Genomic DNA, 25,878 nt, shown 5'->3' with positions numbered 1-25,878 from the left:
CAATGCTTAGCATCCCTGTAAAATTTCCATTAAGCACATACATACAGACAGTGGAAATTCCCATATTACCTATAGGTATATTTTGTTTAGTACATCAGAATATTAACAGTGCTATGTTTAGGTTTTAACTGCTCTTATTTGTGGTTTTAAAACAGCTAGTACAAGACTGTGAAAATTAAATGCATTTGTATGCTCCATAAAAAAACCATGAAGTTTCATTTTATTTGTTTATGCTATTTATAGTGATGACCACATTTTGTGGATGTGAATGTGCCATTATGTGTCTGATTTCAAAATCAGTTTCTTCAAAGATAAAATGTGGCATGCATATTTATCTTCCTCATAAATTCTCCTTTAAACATTTCACAATTGTTCCTTATAGTTATTCATGGGGGGATAAAGGCAGGCCTCAAAATTGGAGGTGGAACTTATTGCTCTATCTAGAATATTGCAATCATCTTAAAGATATATACCATTTATCCATTCAACAAATATTTATTGAGTTTAAGTACCATGTTGATCCATGCAGAATCATGTGACTTGTTAATTACTCAAGTAAATCATAATATGCTCCAACTCCATAAATAAATGGACAAAGAATTTGCATGCTACTGCTATAATGTATGGCTGTATTTCTCAAAGGGGTTCATCGGAAGTTTGCCAGTAAAGGTCATAAAGTTACAAGAGGGACAGACACACAGGTAACTGGAACATTAGACCGCATGAAGCATATTTATTCCACATTCACTCTGTAACCATGTAAAAAGAACAGTAAGTTACATACCATGTATGTAAGTTTTTGGGATAAATTAAAGAAGAAAAAAGATTGTGGTTCTGAAAGAATATGTAAATCTTTTTGTTCTTTAAAGAGAGACAGAGCACACATGCATCTGTGTGCACATGAAGGGGGCGCAGAGGGAGAGAGACAAAGAGAATCTTAAACAGGCTCCATGCTCTGTGTGGAGCCCAATACAAAGCTTGATCTCATGACTGGGAGATCACAACCTGAACCAAAACCAAGACTCAGATGACTGATCCACCTAAGCACTCTAACAATATGTAAATCTTTAAGATGTCAAGACAATTGAGACTGAGAACCACTGATGCAGAATTTTATTTTTTGCTAAATTCTACCAAGACCGGAATGTATTACTATTACATCTAAAGTTAAGAAACAAAAAGCAGGGGATCCCTGGGTGGCGCAGCGGTTTGGCACCTGCCTTTGGCCCAGGGCGCGATCCTGGAGACCCGGGATCGAATCCCACATCGGGCTCCCGGTGCATGGAGCCTGCTTCTCCCTCTGCCTATGTCTCTGCCTCTCTCTCTCTCTCTATCATAAATTAAAAAAAAAAAAAAAAAAAAGAAACAAAAAGCAAAACAGAGACTTCCCCAAGTTATATATGTTATTTATATACATTACTATTACAACATCTCATTCATGGCCTTCTAGGAAGCAAATACTCATCCTTCTCTATTCATCTCTATTGGCTATACCTGTAATCACATACTAAAGTTTTGAAACTTCTTAGATTTCTACAATTATTTCAAGGGGATATATTGAAATATTTCAAAAATAAAATCAATTTTAAATTAAGCTGAATTTTAAATACAGAATAACTATATTCCAAAATATCATAATTTAACATAATTCCAAAAGGAGAATGACAAAGTTTCCCTTATTTCCAAAGATGCTATAATGTCCATTTAAACATTTTCAGTTTTTTTCAGGTGTTAATTAATTCACCTGATCTCATTCAATCATTTTATAATCAATGGTATGCCTATATGTGTGTGTATTTTTTCTACACAAAATAAATTTTATACTTATATTTATAACTGTATAAATTTTATATTAGTTATATAGGGACAGCTAGATGTCCTTTATGGAAAAAACCTCTAACACTTCAGTTCATTAGCATCACCTTCTCTGCAACAAATTAAGCCAACCACAAACAATAAAAATAAAAGAACAAAACTTCCCCAAAATAAAGAGAGTGACTTATAGCAGGATCTATAAATGGGCTTCAGGTCTATGAATCTCTGAAAATGAGTGCAAATGTGCAAAACGTGCATTTTTCTGGTGAGAGTGAGATTACTCAGCCAACAGAAAGGATGAATACCTACCATTTACACTGACATGCATGGAACTGAAGGGTACTATGCTAAGTAAAATAAGTCAATCGGAGAAAGACAATTATCATATACTTTCATTCCTATACAGAATTTATGAAATAGTGCAGAGGACTGTAACGGAAGGAGGGGAAACTGAATGAGAAAAAATCAGAGAGGGAGACAAACCATGAGAGACTCTTAACTCTGGGACACAAACTGAGGGTTGCTGAAGGGGAGGAAGGTGGGTGGGGGATGGGGTAACTGGGTGATGGACATTAAGAAGGATAAGTGATGTGATGAGCACTGAGTGTTATACAAAACTGATGAATTACTGAAAACTACATCTGAAACTAATGATGTACTATATGTTGACTAACTGAATTTAAATAAAAAAAGAAGCTTAAAACCACTTACCTAAAGTCTTGCTTTATAATCAGTTCTCCATCTCTACATTGCAGATTTTAAAAACACAAGAGAATCTTTATGTTTCAATAACATCTCTACTCTTTTTAAAAGGAGTCAAAACAAACATGTTATCAAAATTAACTGTATAACTATACTGTTAGTATGAAGTTGAAGTACAGTTCCACACTTTTCTAGCAAGCATTTCACCACAATTTGTAGCACTGAGAAAGAAGTACAGTCTGAACTTCCTAATCACTAGGTCAAGGCTACATGCCAGGGTTGGCACACATTACATTTTCTGTTGTCATCTCAGACTACCCATTCACACCTTCCGCCCCTTAATGCTAGCCTGCTCCATTTTCCTCTGATTTCATCTTGCCCTGAGCAAAGAAACTGATAGATTAATGCTTTTCTAATCACCCTGATTCTATTTTAATTCCTACTAAAAAATAGCATCTACGCTTTGGAAGCACACAAATTTAAACTATTTAAAAATAAAAAACTCTCATGTTCTATAAAAGTATGAAATTCAAGACCTCTTTTCAGTCTGGATTTGTGAGTATATGTTAAAGTCACAGGTATAAAAAAAAGTGGGTAAGGTGGGAAAAAATCTCAGGATGGCTTCTTGGGGAAGAACTGACAACACATGGGATTGGTTTCAAAGAGACTCCTTTTAAAAAAAAAAAAAAAGATTTTACTTATTTATTCATGAGAGACACAGAGAGAGGGAGGCAGAGACACAGGCAGAGAGAGAAGCAGGCTCCATGCAGCGAGCCCAATGTGGGACTCGATCCCGGGACTCTAGGATCATGGCCTGGGCCAAAGGCAGGCGCTAAACCACTGAGTCACCCAGGGATTCCAAAGAGACTCCTTTTGTAACCACAAACTGTTGAGGCCTAGGGAAATCAATCTAGCAAACAGCTTTGTAATTTTTAGAAGTTAGTCTTTGGCACATCGCAGTACTTGGAATGAATCACAACATTATACGTTTTCATACCAAATATACCAGCCTCTCCATAATCTTAGAATCTCAAAGATTTTATGAAAAATGCAAACATTATGAATAAAAGCACTAGCAAGGGACTAAAACCATAGTCTTATAATTAAAATTGCTACACTTTCTTAACGTAACTAACAAAACATCCTCTTTAGAGTTCACAATGATCAATGTAAATTTGTGCTTCTTACTCTTATGTGATCTATTTCTTTTAAAATATAAAGAAAAGGTTTCAAAACAAACCACACACCAAAAACCCCACCAAAACTAAAAAAAAAAAGTTCAGTCAAAATTGCAATACCATGGGTTTTAAAATAAATGAATAAAAGCTTTATTTACATCACACACTTTACTGTATGACAGAAACTAATTTTTGTTGGATGTATGCTCCAATGCATAAAGGCACATGAAAATGGCCTAGCAAAAAATATGATACTGGGGAAGAATGACTTAATGTATTTTACCAAATCTATACATTTAATTGTGAATTACTGTTTACTGGCCATAGATTTTAAATAAAAGATATCTAGGGGATACCTGGGTGGCTCAGCGGTTTAGCACCTGCCTTCGGCCTAAGGCATGATCCTGGGGTCCAGGGATCGAGTCCCACATCAGGTTCCCTGCATGGAGCCTTCTTCTCCTTCTGCCTTTGTCTCTGCCTCTCTCACTCTCGGTGTCTCTCATGAATATATAAATAAAATCTTAAAAAAAATAAAAGATACAATATGAAGATACTGTAAGGGCAAGATAATTTTACACTGTTAACAGAACAAAGGAAAGTGATAGAGAATAACTTAAAATGCTTGTGATGTGGGATCCCTGGGTGGCGCAGCGGTTTGGCGCCTGCCTTTGGCCCAGGGCGCGATCCTGGAGACCCAGGATCGAGTCCCACATCGGGCTCCCGGTGCATGGAGCCTGCTTCTCCCTCTGCCTGTGTCTCTGTGCCTCTCTCTCTCTCTCTCTGTGACTATCATAAATAAATAAAAATTAAAAAAAATTTAAAAAAATTTTAAAATGCTTGTGATGTAAACAAACAAAAAAATTAAACATTTTTGTTTCATGTTGAATAATTTTCATTTTAGGGCTTAAGGTTGTCTGCCATTATCATACCAGTCTGGGCTTCTAGGAACTTTGGCTTACTGTAAGGGTGGTTAGGACTCGCTTTCTAACTATAAAATATAAAATTTGGAGTGATCCTTGAGTCTAAAATTCTTAAATCATCTGTCAATGCTTTACTACAGGAAGCTCCTCTTTGAGAGGTTAGGATATTCCTTCCCAAACTTGATTTCCATTCCAACATACATCTCCAGAAAAACCCTATTTATCCTTCAAGTTTCAGCTTAAGAGTTTCCTTCTCAGTGGAGCTTTACCTGGCACTCCTTTTTCCCCAGGAACAAAGGGAGACACTTGTTATCTATTATGCCCACCAAACCTTTTACACAGTCTCATTATGGATTTTATTACATGGACTAGTAATTGCTTGCCTTTATATCAACCTCCTCCTCCAGACTAAAAGATTCTTAAAAGCAGAATGTGCCAATTAATTAACAAATATTTATTGAATGAGCAAAATTCTCTAGTTTTGAGGTTCCAAGTTTAATTTTTAAATATCTTTAACAATAACTTTTCTACGAAATTGAATTTAAATGAAAAATGAAAAACTTTAAAAGTGATTTTGCAGAGTGAAATCCACCATTACTAGTAAAAGAGAGGCTAATAAGCTTTTCACTCTGCTGTTCCTAGATTTATATTACTTTCATCAAAGCCATTTATTATAGCTTTACAGTTGGCTTGGGTTAATTTCTGGATGTCAAAGAAACCAACTTCTACTAGGGAAATACAAATCACAACCACAATGAGATATCACCTATCACCCATTAGAATGGCTATTATCAGAAAAACATAAAAAAAACAAAAACAGAAAACAAGTAGTACTGCAAGGATGTGGAGAAATTGGAATCCTTATGCACCGCCAGTGCAGTGGGAATGTAAAGTGGTAGAGCCTCTGTGGAAATATGGAGACTCTTCAAAAAGAGTAAACACAGAATAATCATATGATCCATAAATTCCACTTCTGGGTACATACTCAAAAGACATGAAAGCAGAGACTTGAACAGATATTTATACACCTATGTTCAAGGCAGTATTATTCACAATAGCCAAAAGATGGAAGCAACACAAGCATTCATCAACAGATGAATGGATAAAAATATGGCATATACATGCAATGAGCTATCATTCAGCCTTAAAAAAGGAAATTCTGGCACAATGTACAACACAGATATACCTGAAAGACATTATGCTAAGTGAAATAAGCCTGTCATGAAAGAAAAATATTGTATGATTCCTTTATTTTTTTCACCATACATTTGAGAGAAAGAGAGAGTGCAAGCACATGCACAAGTAGGGAAAAAGGCAGAGAGAGAGAGGAAAGAGATCCCTGCTTAGCAGGGAGCCCAAAGCAGGGCTCAATCCCATCACTCGAGTCAAAATCAAGAGTCACTTAACCTACTGAGACTCCCAGGGACCCCATATGATTCGTCTTTTATAAGAAATAGCCAAATTCAGTTTGCCAGGTGTTTAGTGACTGGAGGAATAAAGGAGTATGTGTTCAATGGTTATGGAGTTTCAGTCTGGGAAGATGAAAAAGTTCAGGACATGGATGGTGATGATGGCTGCATAATAATGTGAATGTACTTAATGCTACAAAACTGTGAACTTAAAAATGGGTTTAATGGTAAAATATATATATAAAACCACAATTAAAAATACCAACTTCAAAAAAAATTCAATTTCATCCATTTGAAATTCTCTGATGGATTTGAAGAATCCTATTTGGATATAATTCAACCATTATAATTATGAATGTCTTTTGTTTGTTAGACTGGTGATTTCTATGTATGGCAACAGGGTCATGATAAAAAAATAAATGTGTGAGGCTGTCTTAGTTTCAAACAAATTTTAAAATCATAGACTAAAAACCCTAAATTTGATTTTTTGTTGTTGTTTTATCAGGTTGAACACTGCACAAGGAGTGAAACTGGTAAATCTTCTGTGATATTCAAATTAGAGACAGATGGGTAAAAATAAATTACTTTTTTTTTAAGTGAAGAGAAAGAGCCTGCGCACATGCACACATGTGCACACATGTGCACACATGAACACACACACAAGCAGAGGTCAGGGAGGGGCAGAGGGGGAGAGAGAGAATCTTAATACCCTGAGATCATGACCTGGGCAGATATCAAGAGTCAGACACTTAACCAACAGAGCCATCCAGGCGCCCCTAAAAAGAAATTTCTACCCAAATTTCTCAAATACTTCTGAGCCTGCTCCTCCTCCCACCACAATCATACACAGCAGGAGCAATGAAGATGGCTTATAGATCCTTAGAATATCAAAAGCAAGGAGTTATAACTCTTAGGCTGGAGACGTGTAGTCAATCAAAAAACACTATTTTTTTACACAGTGTATCTAAAGTTTAATATTTAAAAATTATCAAGCACAAAGACACAGCCACAAAATTCTAAACAACATGAAAAAGCATATCAAAGTCAAAGAATAGAGACACAGGGTGAATCTATTTAGTTATTTAGGCAAGAATTGGTGCAGCCACCCTAACTTTTAACAAACCATCACCTTCATAGTCAGTAGCCATCAACATTCAGGTAAGACCTTCCACCAGCAAAAAGAGTATGACTTGCTGAAAGCTGAGATAATGTTCAGCATTTTTAGCAATAAACTATTTTTAAGTTGAGATACATAGCTCTTATAAATATAAAACTGTTGTACACTTGATAGAATACAGTCTAGTACAAACGTAAGTTTTACTTTATATGCACTACAAAACCAAAAACTTCATTTGGCTCTATTGTGATATATCACTTGTGTGTGGTGTCTAGAACTGAATCCACAGTATCTCCAAGGTAATGTCTTTACACTATATTTTCAGCAGTCTGCATTAGTGGCCATGGATTTACAATGATTATAACAACTGATTATTATGTCTAGTGAAATGATGACTGCACATTTACATGCTGAAATAGATATTATTTAATATAAGTGTATTTCTTTGTTTTTCCTTCATATACCAACTTCAGTTTTGATGTTGATTTTTAAAAGAAGTTATTAGTATAGTCAGGTTATATATTTAAATTTTATCACAGGAGAAGAAGGGATGAAGCATTTATAAAATACCTGTTAGGGTCTGATAGGGTAGAAAAGCAACTAGGTACTAGGAAGACCAAAATATAAGTTACAAGTATTCGCTGTTTTGAGTCTATAACAGAATCCCTCAAGTTGGAAGCTGCTGCTTTCACCATGAGCAGTACAGTATAGCCAGTATTCATACCAGGAAGCTACAACAAAGATTACCAAGTACAGATTTTAACAGGATAATGTATTAAGTAAAAAATTATAAACAATAACAAAAAATATATTGAAGTTAAGAAATAGAGATGCTAAAAAAAAAGAAATAGAGATGCTAAGTGAATCCTATTTAGCTATTTAGACAAGAATTGAAATAAAAAGAAAACAGCAGGGTGGAAAAAATGGTAATTGTCTTGTTAATCTTATATGCTGAGAACGTAAGAAATCCGTTTCAGAAGAAAATAAAACATGTTTATACAAGGTTAAACAAATAGGACCCAGCAAATCTTAAAACTATTGCTACAAAAATTTAAAAATTAAACTTTAAGCAGAGAAATTATTATTTAGCAACACTGGGTCAAAATGACATAATTCTAAGAACGTATTTTTGAAAAAACACTATAGACTATTTTAGCCTATTTTCTGTTCTTCAAGGAAGCAAGCAGTTCATTTACCCTGCATATTAAAATTGTACTGATCTGCAATTCTTGACTTCTACATGTAATGAAAAGAATTTACTTTAGCATTCAGAGTATTTATTGAACACTTTCTATGTGCTCTGCAATAAGTTAAGGACCACTGATGATAAAAATAGATGACTAAGTCCCCACCCACTTGGAGCTGATAAAATGTTAGTGATTTAGGCCTTATTTACCTTAGATATCACCTAACTTCCTATTTCCACACTCGTATTTAACATCAGAATACGATTATTTTCTGATTTCAATGTGGGACACCCTACATAAATATGTAGAAAGCAATTGGATATTTTTATTTAGATATCAGGAAAGAGAGTTGGACTTGAGATTGGAACCCAACAAGCATAATAATGATAGTTAAAATTTAAAAAAATGTATAAGACTGCCTATTATGTGTACAGAGAAGAAGAGAATAAGGACAAGAGATGGAATTCTTAAGGCTATTACTTAAGATACACGTGGGAGAGAAGGAATAAGCAAAGGAGAAAGAGCACCAGGCAGGAAGGAAAACAGAGAACTGGTATGGCAGAAACACAGGAAGAAGTTGCAAAAAGGTATTATTTCATATGCTGTAAAGAGAGATGAGAACAGAAAAAAAAAGGATGCTGAATTTAATAATTAGGAAATCATTGGTGGCTTCTGTCAACATAGTTTGAATAAAGTTAAAAGGGCTACAATGGATTGATTGAATGGGGGTGAAGAGAAGAGTGGGGAAGTGGGGGATAGTAATTAACGATAGCTGGATCAAATGAAAAAAATTTTTTTTAGTTTAAAAGAATCATATATTCATTCAGGTTTGAAATGAAAGATTTGATAAAGAGGCAGAAAAGTTATAGAAAAAAATTACTGAAGGATCAAGGAATTGGTAAGTGTAATAGGTTATCCCAGATGGGATTTTGAAGCAAAAAAAAAAAAGAATATTAGTGAAAAACTAACAATATCTGGGACGACTGGGTGGTTCATGGTTGAGCATCTACCTCCAGCTCAGGTAGTGATCCCAGGGTCCTGTATCAGGCTCCCTGCGGGAGACTGCTTCTCCCTCTGCCTATGTCTCTGCCTCTTTATGTCTCACATGAATAAATAAAATCTTTTAAAATAAAAGAAAGAAAAACTAACAACATCTGAATAAAGTATGGAGTTTAATAGTAATGTATTGGCTCATTAGTATAACTGTAGCCTAGTAATATAAGATGTTAACAGTAAGAGAAATTGAGCGTGGGGCACTTGTGAAGCTCAATCAGTTGGGCATCCTGCTCTTGATTTTGGCTCAGGTCATGATATCAGACTCCTTGAGATCAAGCCCTGTGTCTGTCAGGCTTGATTTGATATTCAGCGGGGAGTCTGCTTCTCTGCCCCTGCCTGGGCTCACAGGCTCTCGCACATGGTGTGTGCGTGTATGTGTGTTTGTCTCTGAAATAAATAAAATCTTACTGTAAAAAAAGAGAGAGAAACTGGGTGAAGGGAATCTACAGGAATTCTCAGTATTACCTTTGCAACTTTTCTGTAAATCTGAAACTATTCTAAGATTAAAAGATTTATTTTTTAAAAGAAAAATACAGTCCTCAAAAACAAGTACATCTACAAATTTTAGCAAGCAAGCAAACACACACACACACACACAACACGGCCATAGATATACAACACTGGCCTAGTTTTTCTCATTTTGCATAGATCATTGACAATTTTATCTCAATTTACAGGAAACATCATCATTAGGGAACGCATGGCCTAGGACACATTTCAAGATTGTTAAAAGCATCTTTGATTACTTAAGAATTTTTACTTTCACTGTCTCCTAATAAATTCCTAAGTTTATTTTTTTTCAAATTCTGCAAATATGTGCTGGAAAAAGAGCTGATCAACACTGGCAGGTGGGCACTGCAGCAATTTCCTTTAAAGTTACATAAATAGGGCAGCCCCGGTGGCTCAGCGGTTTAGCGCCGCCTACAGCCCGAGGCGTGATCCTGGAGACCCGGGATCGAGTCCCACGTCGGGCTCCCTGCATGGGGCCTGCTTCTCTCTCTGCCTGTGTCTCTGCCTCTCTCTCTCTCTCTCTCCTCTTTGTGTATTCTCATGAATAAATAATTTTTTTTTTAAAAAAAGGTTACATAAAGAGTTAGAGCCACAAAGTCAGAGGGTCTCTTGCATATTTACTTTGAGGCCAATGCCTTTATGTTTAAATTTCAATAGGAAAACACAGGTTAGAGAATCACTTCCCTGTCTTTCAGTAGTAAAGAGTCAAGTACACCTTCACATCTTTGTTAGCATTTTTCAAATTTGTATATTAAAGAGCACAGTGGAGAACTGAGATAAGCAAGAATATCTATATTTCCTTTGTAGTCCGGGAGATGCAAGAGCGAAGAAACAATTTCCTAGGTAACAGATGATTAAGATCTGAACTGACTATATACTACTTAAGCTTTATCTGCCAACTGCACTCATCACAAAGAATTCTTCAAAGCAAAATCTTAGAATACCAATATATTATACATGTTTTCATTGGGAAAAATGTGCTTGATACTGTATGAGGCACTGAACCAAATTTTGGTAAAATATCCGAATATTCTGAGATACCAAGCTACTTAGCATATCATTATTATATTATCCTGTAATTTAATTTTTAAAAATTCAATTTATAAATATTACGAGCATTGACTATATACTAGGTACTATGCTTGGTATAGTGAAATACCAAAATAGAAGTCAGAGCCTCTGTTCTGGATAAAATTTCATTTAGAAAAAATAAGGCCTCTTAATAAGCACAAAAAAAGAGAAACAAAATATCAAGTAAAATGAGTAAAATTTTGACTGAAATAGCAGTAACTCATTAGATGACTGACTCACTTTTTTCTCTATAGAAAATGATCAAATACATCCTTCTGAAGAGTTAAATGTATATAGCACAATTCCATTACAGATGTAATAAAAGTTTATTAACTTTTATTAAAATGGATAACATATTTTTTCAGCAATTCCAATTTCTGTTTTAACACAACAAATTTGTCAAACTTCAAAATAAGTTTTTAAGTTCCTAAGGTTCAAGACAAAAAGGAAATTAAAAACTTGAAAAACTCTCAAAAAAATGTGCCATGTTGCTCAAAACCGATTTATAGGTATTGCATTTATGGTAGATAACATTTTCAGGAGAAGCTATACATTCAGGTACATGCAAATCCTAACTTTTTATGGTACCTAAAATATTAAGTCAACTTATGAATGGCCATTGCTGAATGACTACAGGAACTCTTGATCACATCTCTCCTTTTCCTCTACGTGTCACTCCAGAGTACCCCAGCCACCTTCCCTTAACTCCTTTTCTAGCCTTGCCTCACCATTGAACAGATTTAAGATGGCAGGATTGGGAATGAGAAATATAGAGAAAACGGCTGCTGTTGTTAACATTCTTCTACACTGCTAAACACCCTGGAAAAACTCTCTGGGTTCAAGTCTTGCCACTGGTATTTATTAGCTATTGACCTTGGGAAAGACCATACTTTGAGCTCTTCCCTTTTCCTCACAAAAGTAAACATGGATAATATACTTTTCTTTTCTTTAATTAAGAAGATGTAGCTAGGGTTAAAATAAGACAACCATTTCTATACTCAGGGGCTGAGCCTTTGGGATTCTGTATCTGGAAATAGGCAGCTTAAAGTTCAGCTCCTATGGCGTGATATGGATTAATAGCACCCCTTTGTACCTGGGTCCTAGAGTCAGGTTCAATTGAAAGGAAGTTGAAAAGAGCTTTGTACCTTTAAATATGTATAAAACCTCCAAACCTCCAATAATATCTATTTTTTTTTAAAAAAAGAAAATATTCTGAGAAAAATCAAGCAGATATGCATCAAGAACAGATGAAATTGAAAGAGGTCCAGTAAGTTCTGGAAATAAAAACCAATCATTTAGATTACATATCTGAGGACAGGATGAACTCTCGACTGGACACAGGCGAGAGAATTAGTGAACTGGAAGCTAGAACTAAGGAATTTAAAGTGAAAGCAGCACAGAGAAAATAGATGAAAAATATGAAAAAGAAGTTAAAAGACACAGAAGACAGGTTAGTATCAAGTAAGAGTTCTTAGACTGAGAAAAACTCAGGTTGAGAAGCAATAGTTAAAGGAAGAAAAAAGGCTGAAAATTTTTCTGAGTCATAGTAATATAAGCCTTTAGACTGAAAGGAGACACAAGTGCAGAGCAGGAAAAGCATGAAAAAAATGATAGATATAGCAAAATAAAATTGCAAAATAAAATTGCAAAATATCAAGAACAAAGAGATAATCTTAAAATCAATGTGACACAGATTACCAACAGTAATGACAATTAGGTTAAAAACATATATCAGCATTTATAAATGTCGAAAGGAATGGAATAAGTAGTATCTTCAATATGTTGAGTGAAAGTACATGTTAATCTAGAATTCTTATCTACCTAATTAGTGTTCAATAGTAACTACAAAATAAAGACATTAAAACTAAAACAGATCACCCCCTAAACCCTTGCTTAAAAATTACTAAAAGAAAAAAATTACTAAAAGATCTATCTTATTAAAAATAAAAGTAAACACAGGGAGATGAGGTGCTATGCAATAAACAATGGTGAGTAAAAGAAATTAAATCTTTGTAGAAAAATGAGTAACTGCCAAAAATTTAGAAAATGTTTTGAGAAGAAGAACTAGGACATACATTATGGGAAAAAAATATTTGCAAGTCATATATCTACTAAGGATCATGTATCCATAATACAAAAAATTCTTACAACTCATTAAAAAAATTTTTTTAGTGGACAAAAAGATTTGAATAGGCATTTTTCCAGAAAAGGCTAATATGGACATGTAAAGATGTTTGAGATCATTAGTTATTAGCAAAATTTAAACTAAACCACAATGATGTTCATTCCCACCAGGATAACTATAATTAAAAAGACAGACAAAACTAAGTGTTGATAAGGATATAAGACACCGGAACCCTTATACATTGCTGGTAGGAATGTAAAATGGTGCAGCCACTCTGAAAAACAGTTTGGCAATTCTTCACAAAGTTAAAGACGGAGTTATCATATGACCCAATAATTCTACTCTTTAGGTATACAGTCAAGAGAAATGAAAATATACATGGACACAAAGACTTGTATATCAGTGGTCAAAGCAGTGTTCTATGCAATAGTCAAAAGGTGGAAACAAACTAAATGTTCACTAACTGATGAACATATAAACAAAACGTGGTATATCCATATAATGGATTATTATTTGACAATAAAAAGGAATGAATTACTGATACATGCTATGACATGGTTGAACCTTGAAAACACTATGCTAGGTGAAATATTATGCTATAAAACAGTCACAAAATACCAAATACTATATGATGCCAAATACTATATGATGCCATTTCCATGAAATGTCCACAGTAGGCAAACTGATAAGAGGTGGAAAGTAGATTAGTGATTGATTAGGGCTGGAGACTAGAAGTCTAGGGGAATGGAAAGTGTAAGTTGGTTGGCAGAGAGTTTCTTTTAGGGGGTATAAAAATATTCTAACAATGAAATGTGGTGGTGGCTGCACAATTCTATGAGTATACTAAAAAAACTGAATACTTAAATGGGTAAACTGTATGGTATGTGAGTTAAGTTTTAACAAAGCTGGTAAAAGGGAAAAAGAGAATTAAACTATTACATAATAGTATTGTGGAAGGTGAGAGAAGAAATACTGGAGTTAAAACTCAAATCCCTATATTATTTGTAGGTGGAGAGAGATACTCAATATACAGGCATAGGTAGAAAATAATAAAATACAATCCATAGCTTCTACTTCATCTAGAAGAAAAATATGAAAAGGAATTTATCAAATTCAATACAAAGCCAATCAAATTCCTAGAAAGATTCTCCACAGAATTAGACAATCTGATTATAAATAGCATATGGAAGAGTAAAGATTAATGCAACTCTGAAAGAAAAAAAGGGACTGCTCAGCCAGATGTCAAGACTTATAAAAATATTATAATTAAGACACTGCATAACACCCCACTTACATCAATGGATAGATGATCAAAACAAAATCAACCAGGAAACTTGTTGGCTTTGAATGACACATTAGATCAGATGGATCTAACAGATATATTCAGAACAATTATGTTGTTCTGAATACACATTCTTTTCAAGTGCACATGGAACATTCTCCAGAATAGATCACATATTAGGCCACAGAACAAGTCTAAACAAATTTAAAAAGATCAAAGCCATACCATACATATTTTCTGACCACAATGCTATGAAACTAGAAATCAACCACAAGAAAAAACCTAGAAAGCACACAAATAAATGGAGGTTAAATAACATGCTACTAAACAATGAATGGGTCAACCAAGAAGTCAGAGGAAATAAAAAAATACATGGAGACAAATGAAAATAAAAACACAATGGCCCAAAATCTTTGGGATGCAGCAAAAGCTATCTAAGAGAGAAGTTTATAGCAATAACAGGCCTACATAAAGAAGCAAGAAAAATCCCAAATATATAACCTAACTTTACACCTAAAGATTCCAAAACAAACAAAACCCAAAACTACCAGAAGGAAAGAAATAATAAAGATTAGAGCAGAAATAAATGAAACTGAAACTTAAAAATAATAATAATAATAATAATAATAATAATAATAAAACAGATCAACAAAATCAGGAGCTAGTTCTCTGAAAGGATCAAAACATTGATAAACCTTTAACCAGACTCATCAAAAAGAGAGAGAGGAGAGAAAGAGAGAGAGAGAGGACACAATACATACAAAGGAAAGGGAAGAAATAACAACTGACACCATAGAAATACAAATACAAGATTCTATAACAGAATATTATAAAAAATTATATGCCAACAAATTGGACAACATAGAAGAAATGGATAAATCCCCTAGAAACATATAACCTCCTAAAATTGAATCAGGAAGAGAGAGAAAATTTGAACAGACCTATTACCAGCAGTGAAATTGAATCAATAATAAAAAAAACTCCCAATAAACAAAAGTTCTGGAGCAGATGGTTTCACAGGTGAATTCCACCAAATATTTAAGGAGGAGATAACACCTATTCTCAAACTAGTCCAAAAAACAGAAGAAGAAAAAGTTCCTAATTCATTCTATGAAGACAGCATTACTCTGATACCAAAACCAGATAAAGACAGTACAGAAAGAGAGAACTACAGGCCAATATCTCTGATGAACATAGATGCAAAAATCCTCAACAAACTATTAGCAAACCAAATCTGATGATACATTAAAAAATTATTCATCAAAATCAGTGGAACTTATCCCTGGGATGCAAGTGTGATCCAAAATTCAAAAAATGTGCTATTGATCAATCAAAGAAGGGAAAAAACCATATGATCATTTCAAGAGATGCAGAAAAAGCATTTGACAAAGTACGACATCCATTCATGGTAAAAACCCGTAACAAAGTAAGATTAAAGGGAACGTACTTGAACACGACAAAGTATATATATATATAAACCCCACAGCTAACATCATATTCAGTGGGGAAAAAATGAGAATGTTTCCCTAGGATCAGGAACAAGACAGGATGTCTACACTCAGCCCTGTTATTTAACATAGTATTGAATTTCAGATAGTACTGGAAGTCCAAGCCACAGCACTCAGACAAGAGGAAGGAATAAAAGGCATCCAAATTGGTAAAGAGAAAGTAAAACTTTCACTATTTGCAGAAGACATTATATTATATAAAGAAAACCCTAAAGAGTCCACCAAAAGAGTACTAGAACTGATAAATGAATTCTTAACTAAGGACACAGGATACAAAATCAACGTATAGAAATTCGTGGCATTTTTATGCACTAATAATGAAGAGAAATTAAGGAAGTAATCCCATTCACAACTGTGTTGAAGATAATAAATTACCTTGGAAAGAGGTGAAAGTCTACTTTGAAAACTGTAAAAGACTGATAAAAGATATTAAGACAACACAAAGAAGTAGAAAAATACTCCATGCTCGGGGACTGGAAGACAAATGGACTTGACAAATATTGTCAAAATGTCCATACTACCCAAAGCAATCTACAGATTTAATACACTCCCATCAAAATACCAACAACATTTTTCACAAAACTAGAACAAATAATCCTAAAATTTGTATGGAACCACAGAAGACTCCAACAGCCAAAACAATCAAAACAAAGCTGGAGGTATCTGAATTCCAGATTTCAAGTTACACTACAAAGCTGTAGTAATCAAAAAAATATTGTACTGGCACAAAAATAGGCTCACAGATCAATGGAATAGAAAGCTCAGAAATAAACCCATGTTTATATGATCAATTAATTTTTAACAAAGGAGTAAAAATTTGCAATGGAGAAAAGACAGCATCTTCAACAAATGGTGTTGGGAAAACTGGATGGCTACATGCAAAAGAATGAAACTGGACCACTGGCTCATAACATATACAGAGATAAGTTCAAAATGGATTAAGGTCCTAACTGTGACACCTGAAACTATAAACATTCTAGAAGACAGAAAAGGCAGTAATTTCTCCAACATGGGATGTAACAACTTTTTTCTAGGTATGTCTCCAAAGGTAAAGGAAATAAAAGTAAAAATAAACATTGGGACATCAAAATGAAAAGCTTCTGCACAGCAAAGGAAACAATCAACAAAACTAAGACACCTACTGAATGGAAGAAGATATTTGCAAATGACTTATCTGGTAAAGGGTTATAGTATATAAAGAACTTATATAACTCAACATCCATTAAACTAATGATCCAATTAAAAATGGGCAGAAGACATGAATAGATATTTCTCCAAAGAAGAAATACAGATGGTCAACAGATACATGAAAGGATGCTCAACATCACTCGTCGTCAGGGTAATGCAAATCAAAACTACAATGTGATATCAACTCACACCTATCAGAATGACTAAAATCAAAAACACAAGAAACAAAAGGTGTTGCAGAGGATGTGGAGAAATGGCAACCCTTGTGCACTGTTGGTGGGAGTGCCAACTGGTGCACCCACTATGGAAAACATTATGGTGGTTCCTCAAAAAATTAAAAATAGAACTATCCTATGATCCAGTAATTGTACTATTGGGTATTCACACCAAAAATACAAAAACTCTAATTCATAGGGATACATGCACCCTTATGTTTATAGTAGCATTATTTACAATAGGCAAATTATGGGAGCAGCCCAAGTGTCTGTTGATAAATAAATGGGTAAAGATGATGTGTTATAATTGAACTCCAATTAAAAAAAATTTTAAAAGATGATGTGTTATATATAGACAATGGAAAATAATCACTCAACCATTAACAAAGAATGCAATCTTGGCATTTGCAACAAGTATAATGCAAATATAATATCAGCAAGTATAAGGTTAAGCAATATAAGCCAGTCATAGAAAGACAAATACCATATGATCTCACTTAAGAAACAAAACAAATGAACAAAGGGAAAAAACGGAGAAAGAGCCTAACTAAGAAACAGAGTCTTAACTATAGAGAACACACTGATGGTTACCAGAGGGGGTGGAGTAGGAGGATGGGTAAAATAAGTGAAGGGGATTAAGAGTATACTTATCATGATGAGCACTGAGTATGTATAAAATTGCTGAATCCCTATATTGTACACCTGAAACTAGTAATAACACTGTATGTTAACTACACTGGAAATTAAAAAATTAATAAAAAAGACAGTGCATTATTGGTGCACCAGATCAACAGGTGAATGAAACTGAATACAGAACACGATATGTGAGAGAGAATGCTGGTAATAACACAGAGAAAGCAAACAATATCCATTAGTGGTGAAAAGATAGCTCATTCAATAAAAAGCACTAGGACAAATAACTTTCCATATGGGAGAGAATATAGTAAATTCCTTATTCTATAGAAAAAAAATCAATTCCAGATATACTAAAGTCCTAAATGTTAAAAAACTAAGTTTTAAGACAATTTGAAGAAAACACTAGAAAAAAAGCTCTATGATCCTGGTATATGAAAATAATATCTAAACAACTAATAAAAAACAAAATCATTAGTCCTAACAAATTTACCTAGGTAAATTTAAAATTTCTCTATCAAAAAAGATACTATCAACAAATTTAAATATATACAAGGGACAAACTGGAAGAAAATATTTACAACAACCACAACAAAGAATTAGAATACAGACTACTGAAAGAACTAACAGGGAAAAGACAGAGTATCCAATAGAAAAATGAGCAATCTATTCATATGAATGAAATACAGGACACTTGACTCTCACTAGCAATCAGGAAACTAAATTAGAACAAAATAAAATACAATTCACATCCATCAGATCGGTAAATTTCTTCAAGTCTGACAGTACAAAGTGTTGACCAAGGAGGTAGGGAAAGGGGAACTCTCAGGTTTTGGAAACTAATTTGGCAATACATGTAATCATCGTAAAGTACACACCCCATTACCCAGCAATTCCACTTCTAAGTACTTCAATTAAAAAAACTGGGCAGGGGATCCCTGGGTGGCGCAGCGGTTTGGCGCCTGCCTTTGGCCCAGGGTGCGATCCTGGAGACCCGGGATCGAGTCCCACGTCGGGCTCCCGGTTCGTGGAGCCTGCTTCTCCCTCTGCCTGTGTCTCTGCCTCTCTCTCTCTCTCTATCATAAATAAATAAAAATTAAAAAATAAAAAATAAAAAATAAAATAAAATAAAAAAACTGGGCAGCCCGGGGGGCTCAGCAGTTTAGCGCTGTCTTTGGCCCAGGGCCTGATCCTGGAGACCAGGGATCAAGTCCCACGTCGGGCTCCCTGCATGAAGCCTGCTTCTCCCTCTGCCTTTCTGTGTCTCTCATGAATAAATAAGTAAAATCCTAAAAAAAAAAAAAAAAAAAAAAAAAAAAAAAAAAGCTATAAATAAGAATGGCCACTGCAACAGTTTTTGTAAGAGGAAAAAATGACAACAATCCAAATATCCATTTAGGAAGAGACTCCTAGAAGACTGAGTAGGGCAAGGTTGCTTTATTTTGTAGTTTGAGAGCCTAGGAACATGTTATCACAGATTAGATGTTCAGAAAATATTCAAGTGAATGAATAAATAAATGAAAAATTTAGAGAAAATTTGTTATATGGGGAACTAAAACTAGACAAAAATCTTTGCCTTCATGAGATAAAGGACACAAGTAAATAACAGAATATGTTAAATAGTATTAAGTGCTTTTAGAGAAATAAAAAGCAGGGGAGGAGGATAGGGAAGTACTGAGAAGGGTTACCGTTTTATACTAAATGTCCAGAAAAGGCCTCATGCATGGATAAGTAACAATTGAATAAAGACTTGAAGGGAGTAAAGGAACCAGCAGATAAGGGAATGGGGAGAGTTGGGGAAAGTGGCATTCCTCACAGATGTAACAGCCAGGGCAAAGATCCTGAGACTGAAGTATCCCTAACACTTCTGATGAATTGCAGGGCTGCCAGAGTGGATAAAGTGAAGTGAGGGAAGAGTGATGGGAGATGAGAAGTGGTTTTGGGGGGAGGAGGGGAAGGTGCACAGAGACATACAGCTCAAGCACAGACGTTTTTACTCTTAGCAAGAATGCAAATCCTTAGAAGGTTTTAAGTGCAAGAATTACATGATCTAACTTGTGTTTTTAACAAGATCACTGTGGCTGATATGTTGAAAACAGACTGTAGGAATTGAAGGGATATTTAATGACAATAATAGCAATCATAAGGTTCTTTTGGAAAATCTAAGAAGCAAGGTCCCTCCCTACTTCTGTGCTGCTGTGAAACTTGGGTTCCTCTAATGCTTGACTTCCCTATTAAAAGAAAAACTGGGTATCTAAAAATATTTATCTAAAGATAAAGATAAAAGAAGCAAAGATCTAGGTTCTTAAACATGAATTCCTGATACTAAAACTTACTTAGCTATACCAAAATTAGAATACCACAGGCCTGTGCCTCCTTTTCCTACTCTTGAGAGAAAGACAAAGAATACAGGTACTTCTAAACTGACACTGAAATAAATACGATACTCATTCATTTATTCAACCAACATTTGGTGGGTGGGTACATACAATGAATGAGTCAGCTGCTGTCTTGAGTAAAAGGGATATAAAGATGAACAAGATATGTCTCTGCCCTAGAATATTCACAGTCTAGCAAGTGAGATACCTAGGCTTATACTGTATGCTATACAGAAACACGAACACACTTTTAATATTATACAGCAGTACTAATAAATATAATGTGTCACAAATGCAAGCCACATATACAATCTTAAAATTTCTAGTAATCACATTAGAAAAGTAAAAAGAGGGTCGCCTGGGTGGCTCAGTGGTTGAGCTTCTGCCTTCGGCTCAGGGTATGATCCTGGGATCCGGGATCGAGTCCCACATCAGGCTGCTTGTAGGGAGCCTGCTTCTCCCTCTGCCTGTGTCTCTGCCTCTCTCTTGCTGTGTCTCTTATGAATAAATAAATAAAATCTTTAAAAAAAAAAGAAAAAAAGTAAAAAGAAACAGGAAAAATTAATTGCAATCTTTTACTTGACCCAATATATCCTAAATATTATGTTAACATGTAACCAATATTAAAAATTGAGATATTTTACTATTTTTTGTATTGTTGAAGTCCTGTGTGAATATTTTGATTCAAACTAGCCACATTTCAAGTGTACTAGACAGGACAGATCTATTTTCTAGAAAACTGAAAAGAATTTGAAAATTACAAGTACAGGACAAAGTAAAATAGTAGAGGGAGGCATGAACATGTTCACATGCTGAAGGAAAAAGTAAACACACTATAGATAATTAAAGAGAATGTGGAGAGCAGGATGAAAGAACAGGGTTAAGAGCACAAGTGGACTGGTTAGTTTGGAAAAGAGGACAGTCACACCTTTCTTTGTGACAGGGAGAAAGGGAAGAATTAAAAGTGTGAGAGAACAGAAAGTTGAATAAGTTTAGTTTAAGAGCTTGCCATTTTTCTCAGTGAATCAGAAGACAATCTCACCGGCCCTTTCTCTACTGCCAATACAAATCTGAAGGCATTACTTTACGAAACAATTTAAGAAATACCCTGGTATGACAAGATCAAGTTGTATTTTTGTACAATCACAGTACTTGTGTAGCTTTCACCTGGAGTGGTCAATCTTGAATTTTGTTATTTTATCTCTAAACACAGAAGCAATAATACACATTCATTCTTTCTTTCCTTACCTATTCATTTATTCAGCATACGTGTACTCAATGTCTACTCCATGTCAAGCACAGTGAGACACTGAACATACAGAGATGAATAAGGTCTACATTTGTATCCCCAGTGTTTAGCATTATAATGTCTGCACACAGTGCTTTAAAAGCACAGCATTATATTGTCCTGTAAGGAAATATTACACATCAACTAAAATATGTATCAGTGAAAACTTTCATTTAAAAGTCTAAAGAAGGGGATCCCTGGGTGGCTCAGTGGTTCAGTGCCTGCCTTTGGCCCAGGGCCTGATCCTGAAGACCTAGGATCGAGTCCCACATCAGGCTCCCGGCATGGAGCCTGCTTCTCCCTCTGTCTGTGTCTCTACCTCTCTTTTTCTCTCTATATATAGATGTGTATCATGAATAAATAAATAAAATCTTAAAATAAAATAAAATAAAATAAAAGTCTAAAGAAGGGATCCCTGGGGCTCAGCAGTTTGGCCCCTGCCTTGGCCCAGGGCATGATCCTGGAGTCCCAGGATCAAGTCCCACATCGGGCTCCCTGCCTGGAGCCTGCTTCTCCCTCTGCCTCTGTCTCTACCTCTCTCTCTCTCTCTCTGTGTCTCTCATGAATAAATAAATAAAAATCTTTAAAAAAAAAATAAATAAAAGTCTAATGAAGTAGGGTGCCTGGGTGACTTGGTTAAACATCCGACTCTTTTTTTTTTTTAAAGATTTATTTATTTATTTATTTATTTATTTATTTATTTATTTATTTATGATAGAGATAGACACACACAGAGAGAGAGGCAGAGACGCAGGAGGAGGGAGAAGCAGGCTCCATGCTGGGAGCCCAATGTGGGAATCGATCCAGGGACTCCAGGATCATGCCCTGGGCCAAAGCAAGCACTAAACCGCTGAGCCACCCAGGGATCCCAAACATTTGACTCTTGATGTCAGCTCAGGTCTTGATCTCCAGGTCATGAGTTCAAGCCCATAACTACTACAGAACCTAATGTAAAAAAAAAAAAAAAAAAAAAAAAAAAAAAAATCTAAAGAAGTACTGTCCAATAGAATTTTCTGTGATAATGAAAATGTTCTATTCTGAACTTTCCAATATGGTAGCTAATAATAAACATAAATTTTTAATTAACTGAATTTTAATTTTAATAGCTAATGTGGTTAACGGTTACCCTACAAATCCAAATATTAGAATACACTGAGTAGCTAATAGCATTACCACTATTATAATCAAGGTGCTGTCATCTCTAAGAGATTAATACACATAATATGCTGTCAGAAATGAGTACACTATAAATACTAATTGTACCAGAAAAATACCATAAGAGATTTTGCTTAGGATATTTTTAGTGTAAAATAACTCCAGCACTATGAGCGAAACAAAGAAAGGATGAACCAAAAAAAAAAAAAAAAGAAAGAAAGAAAGAAAAAAGATATGCTAATCTATTCACTCTACTTCCCCAAGGGAAAACATCAACCTTCTGAGTTTTCTCAGTGTGTCAGGAAGTGAAAATACTTTGTGGAGATAAGGAGTCCAAGATTTCCTAAATTAGAAATTACTAAAGCATAGGAATAATTTTTGTAATAAAATGACAAGAAACCTTTCTGGCAAGACAACCTAAGTTGTTGAAAATCAGGATTCATATAATGAATAAAGTGTTTATAATTAAAAAAAAAAAAAACCTGTCCTCACAATTTCCCAAAATTTGTCCCACTTACCTGAATTTTAAAAATGAACTTATTGCTAAAAGACATGGTGATTCAATCCATTGAGCCAATGGAAGTATAATCTAAACTAGACTTTTGAGTTGAATAATTCCTGGTGTAGTAACTAAAATAGCTGTTTATGCCTGGGATAATAAAATATACTTTCATCACTCTGTGTATCCAGTATCCATAATGTATAATTTAAGTGACTGTGCAAACTTAAACAGAGATACAAAGTCCTACATTGGCACAGATCTGATTACATACTTAGAAGATCTGATAACTTAAATGTAAAACCAGTGAGGTGAGCAACTAAATGTCAGAGATAGCATTTTTTATGCACAGCAACTTGTTCAACTTGTTAATCACACAGTAAGGCAGTTGTCTTGTAAATTAACCATACAACTTCCTGCCCTTGCTTTTAGTTGTGTTCATTCGAAGCCATTTTTAAAAACATTACCAGGTTGCCTGTCTTGAAGATGAGAGTGGTTATACAACCAAGATTTTATTCAGGTTAACAGAAATACAAACACCTAACACTCAGAAGCAGTATCTTGATCTACTAGGAAAAGCTTTAGGAAAACCACTTTAGAATGATGTTCCTACCACACAAAAATAGCGTCAGATGAATAAATCTTCTATACATGAAGACTGGCATGAGATCAGGCCTGTAATGATTAACTTCCAGAGCCAAGTTGTGCTGTGGCTTATTGCGACAAGGCCATGGTATTATAATGACATCATCAGCTTAGTTTCCTAATAAGGCATATATAAGGGATACCTGAATTTACAATTAGCTAAAAATAGGAAGCTAACATTGGTTTGAGGGGCAGGCAATTCCAGTTTTATTTGTAAGATATTATTCTGAGTGGTGCCCTTTGCAAAAATGAATTAACAGAAGGCTCTGAAACAGATTTAACATTAAAGTGCTGTTCTAGAGCAGGAAAAAAGAGGTATCTGCTTTAGTGCCACAAAATCTTCACAGTGTCACGAAAATCGTTTTTTGCTGCATTGCCTTTTAAAGCAGTACATGCAAACACTGAATTGTAGAAGCGTTGATGCAATTTAGAAATTAAGCAGCAACCAGCAAAAGACCTCATCACAGAGATAAGGTTAGGCTTCTTCAGCCAGGAACAATTTCTGTCCTTACTGTCACTGTCGCCTGGGTGCTGTATTTTCTGGGCTGTAGTTGCCAGGAGGCAGGAAAGATTTTTTTTTTCCCCCTCTCTCTCTCTGAATTAATTCTGAGAAAGGTGGAGCTTTTTAAATATGCCTTCAGTCAATCTTTCCTAAGATTTTTTTTTTTTTTCCCCCAGACGTACCAGGAAAACTGAGAAGTTAACCACCGGTTCCAAACCTGTGTGGTTCAAACTGCTTTGAGAGATCGGCGGGGGGTGGTGGTTGGTGGTGGTGGGAATGAGGTTCACGATCCTAAAGTTTGACTTGGGGGTGGGGTAAGGACGAGGTACGCAAAAAAAAAAAAAAAAAAAAAATACAAAGTCTTTCATAACTTTCGTACACAGCTTTTCCGAAAGCAGACGGGGTGTTGGAATATTTTCTCTCCCCCCTCACCTAGGTCTTGAGTAGGATTTCTTTCGAGGCCAGTGGGTACACTCGATACGGTATCCTCCCTCCTCGATAACTAACGCCACACCGAATCGTGACGTCCTAACAGAAAACAGTGACAAGTGGGAGCTGAGATAAGTCCTCTCCCTCCCCCCCCCCCCCAACGTGTCCCAAATTGTTGGGGGCAGGAAGCAAGAGCCTCCGGTCTCCCCGCTCCCTCAGGGCTGACGCGGAGCCCGCTCCGGAACCCCGCTGGCGGCCGCGGCGCCCAGGAGCCGCGAGAGCCGCGAGAGCCGCGAGAGCCGCGAGCGGCAGAAGCGCGGGCCGGGAAGCAGCCGCCTGCCGCCGAGACTCGTGAGGGAGCAGTGCGGGGCTCTCGGGCTCGGGCGCCGCGCCCGCCTCCGCCGCGGCCTAGCCGGCGCCCGCGCCCTTCCCCGCGCCCCGGCCTGGCGGCTCCGCGCCGCCGGCCCTTCCCCGCAGCCCCGGCCTGAGAGGCCGCGCGGCGGCGGACGTCCGGGAGGAGAGGGGGCACTTACCAGCTGCTGCCGGACCCAGCGCCACATGCCCCCGCCGGCGCCGTCCCGGTCCCGCGGGACGCGGGGGCCGACGGGCTGCAGGTGGAGGCCGACGAGCCAGAGGGGGAAGCCGGAATGCCCCTCTGGCTGAAGTTCCGCTCGCCGCCGCCGCCGCCGCCGCCGCCGCCGTCGCCTCACTCCCCGCGCCGGGTCCCCATCTCGCCGCGCCGGCCCCGAGGTCCTACAGGCGCGGCCCCGGCGCCGCCCCCGCCCGGCGCAGCTGAGCCTGCCGCCGCGCCGCAACCACCTTCATTATTGACCGTTGTCACCCGAAGCACCGCCACGACCCCACCCCCCGCCCGGGCCGGCCCCCCGGCCCCACCCGGGCCCGCCCCCCGGCGCCCGGCCCCGCCCCCCGGCGCCCGGCCCCGCCCCCGGACGTGACGGAAGGGGGCGGTGCGGCCCGAGGGGCCTGGCGCGCGCGGCCGCGGTCGGGGGCTGGGCGCAGCCGGGGGGGCGGGGCCGGCAGCGAGCTGGGCCAGGTGCGGCTTCTG

At 36.7% G+C, this 25,878-nt stretch overlaps 1 protein-coding gene across 2 annotated transcripts in view; it reads right to left on the bottom strand.

Annotated features, from left to right (window-relative positions):
- Nucleotides 1-25,647, bottom strand: part of ATP11B (ATPase phospholipid transporting 11B (putative)) — a 119,108-nt gene extending 93,461 nt beyond the window's left edge. The window contains exons 1-2 of one of the 2 annotated variants that reach the window (XM_055307882.1): nucleotides 25,346-25,646; nucleotides 4,052-4,215 (exon numbers count right to left, since the gene is read on the bottom strand). Coding sequence is in view for 1 of the 2 variants with exons in the window: in XM_055307881.1 (XP_055163856.1) it covers nucleotides 25,346-25,372 (27 nt within the window). In the remaining variant the exon portion in view is untranslated. Of the gene's footprint in view, nucleotides 1-4,051; nucleotides 4,216-25,345 lie in introns of both variants that reach the window. The other variant, XM_055307881.1, reaches the window with a different exon arrangement.
- Between the last annotated feature and the right edge of the window lie 231 nt (nucleotides 25,648-25,878).

Source organism: Nyctereutes procyonoides, unplaced genomic scaffold, assembly GCF_905146905.1.
Source record: "Nyctereutes procyonoides isolate TBG_1078 unplaced genomic scaffold, NYPRO_anot_genome, whole genome shotgun sequence".
Classification (NCBI taxonomy): Eukaryota; Metazoa; Chordata; class Mammalia; order Carnivora; family Canidae; genus Nyctereutes; species Nyctereutes procyonoides.
The sequence above is the reverse complement of the archived record's forward strand: the minus strand, read 5'-3'. Positions and strand labels throughout refer to the sequence as shown.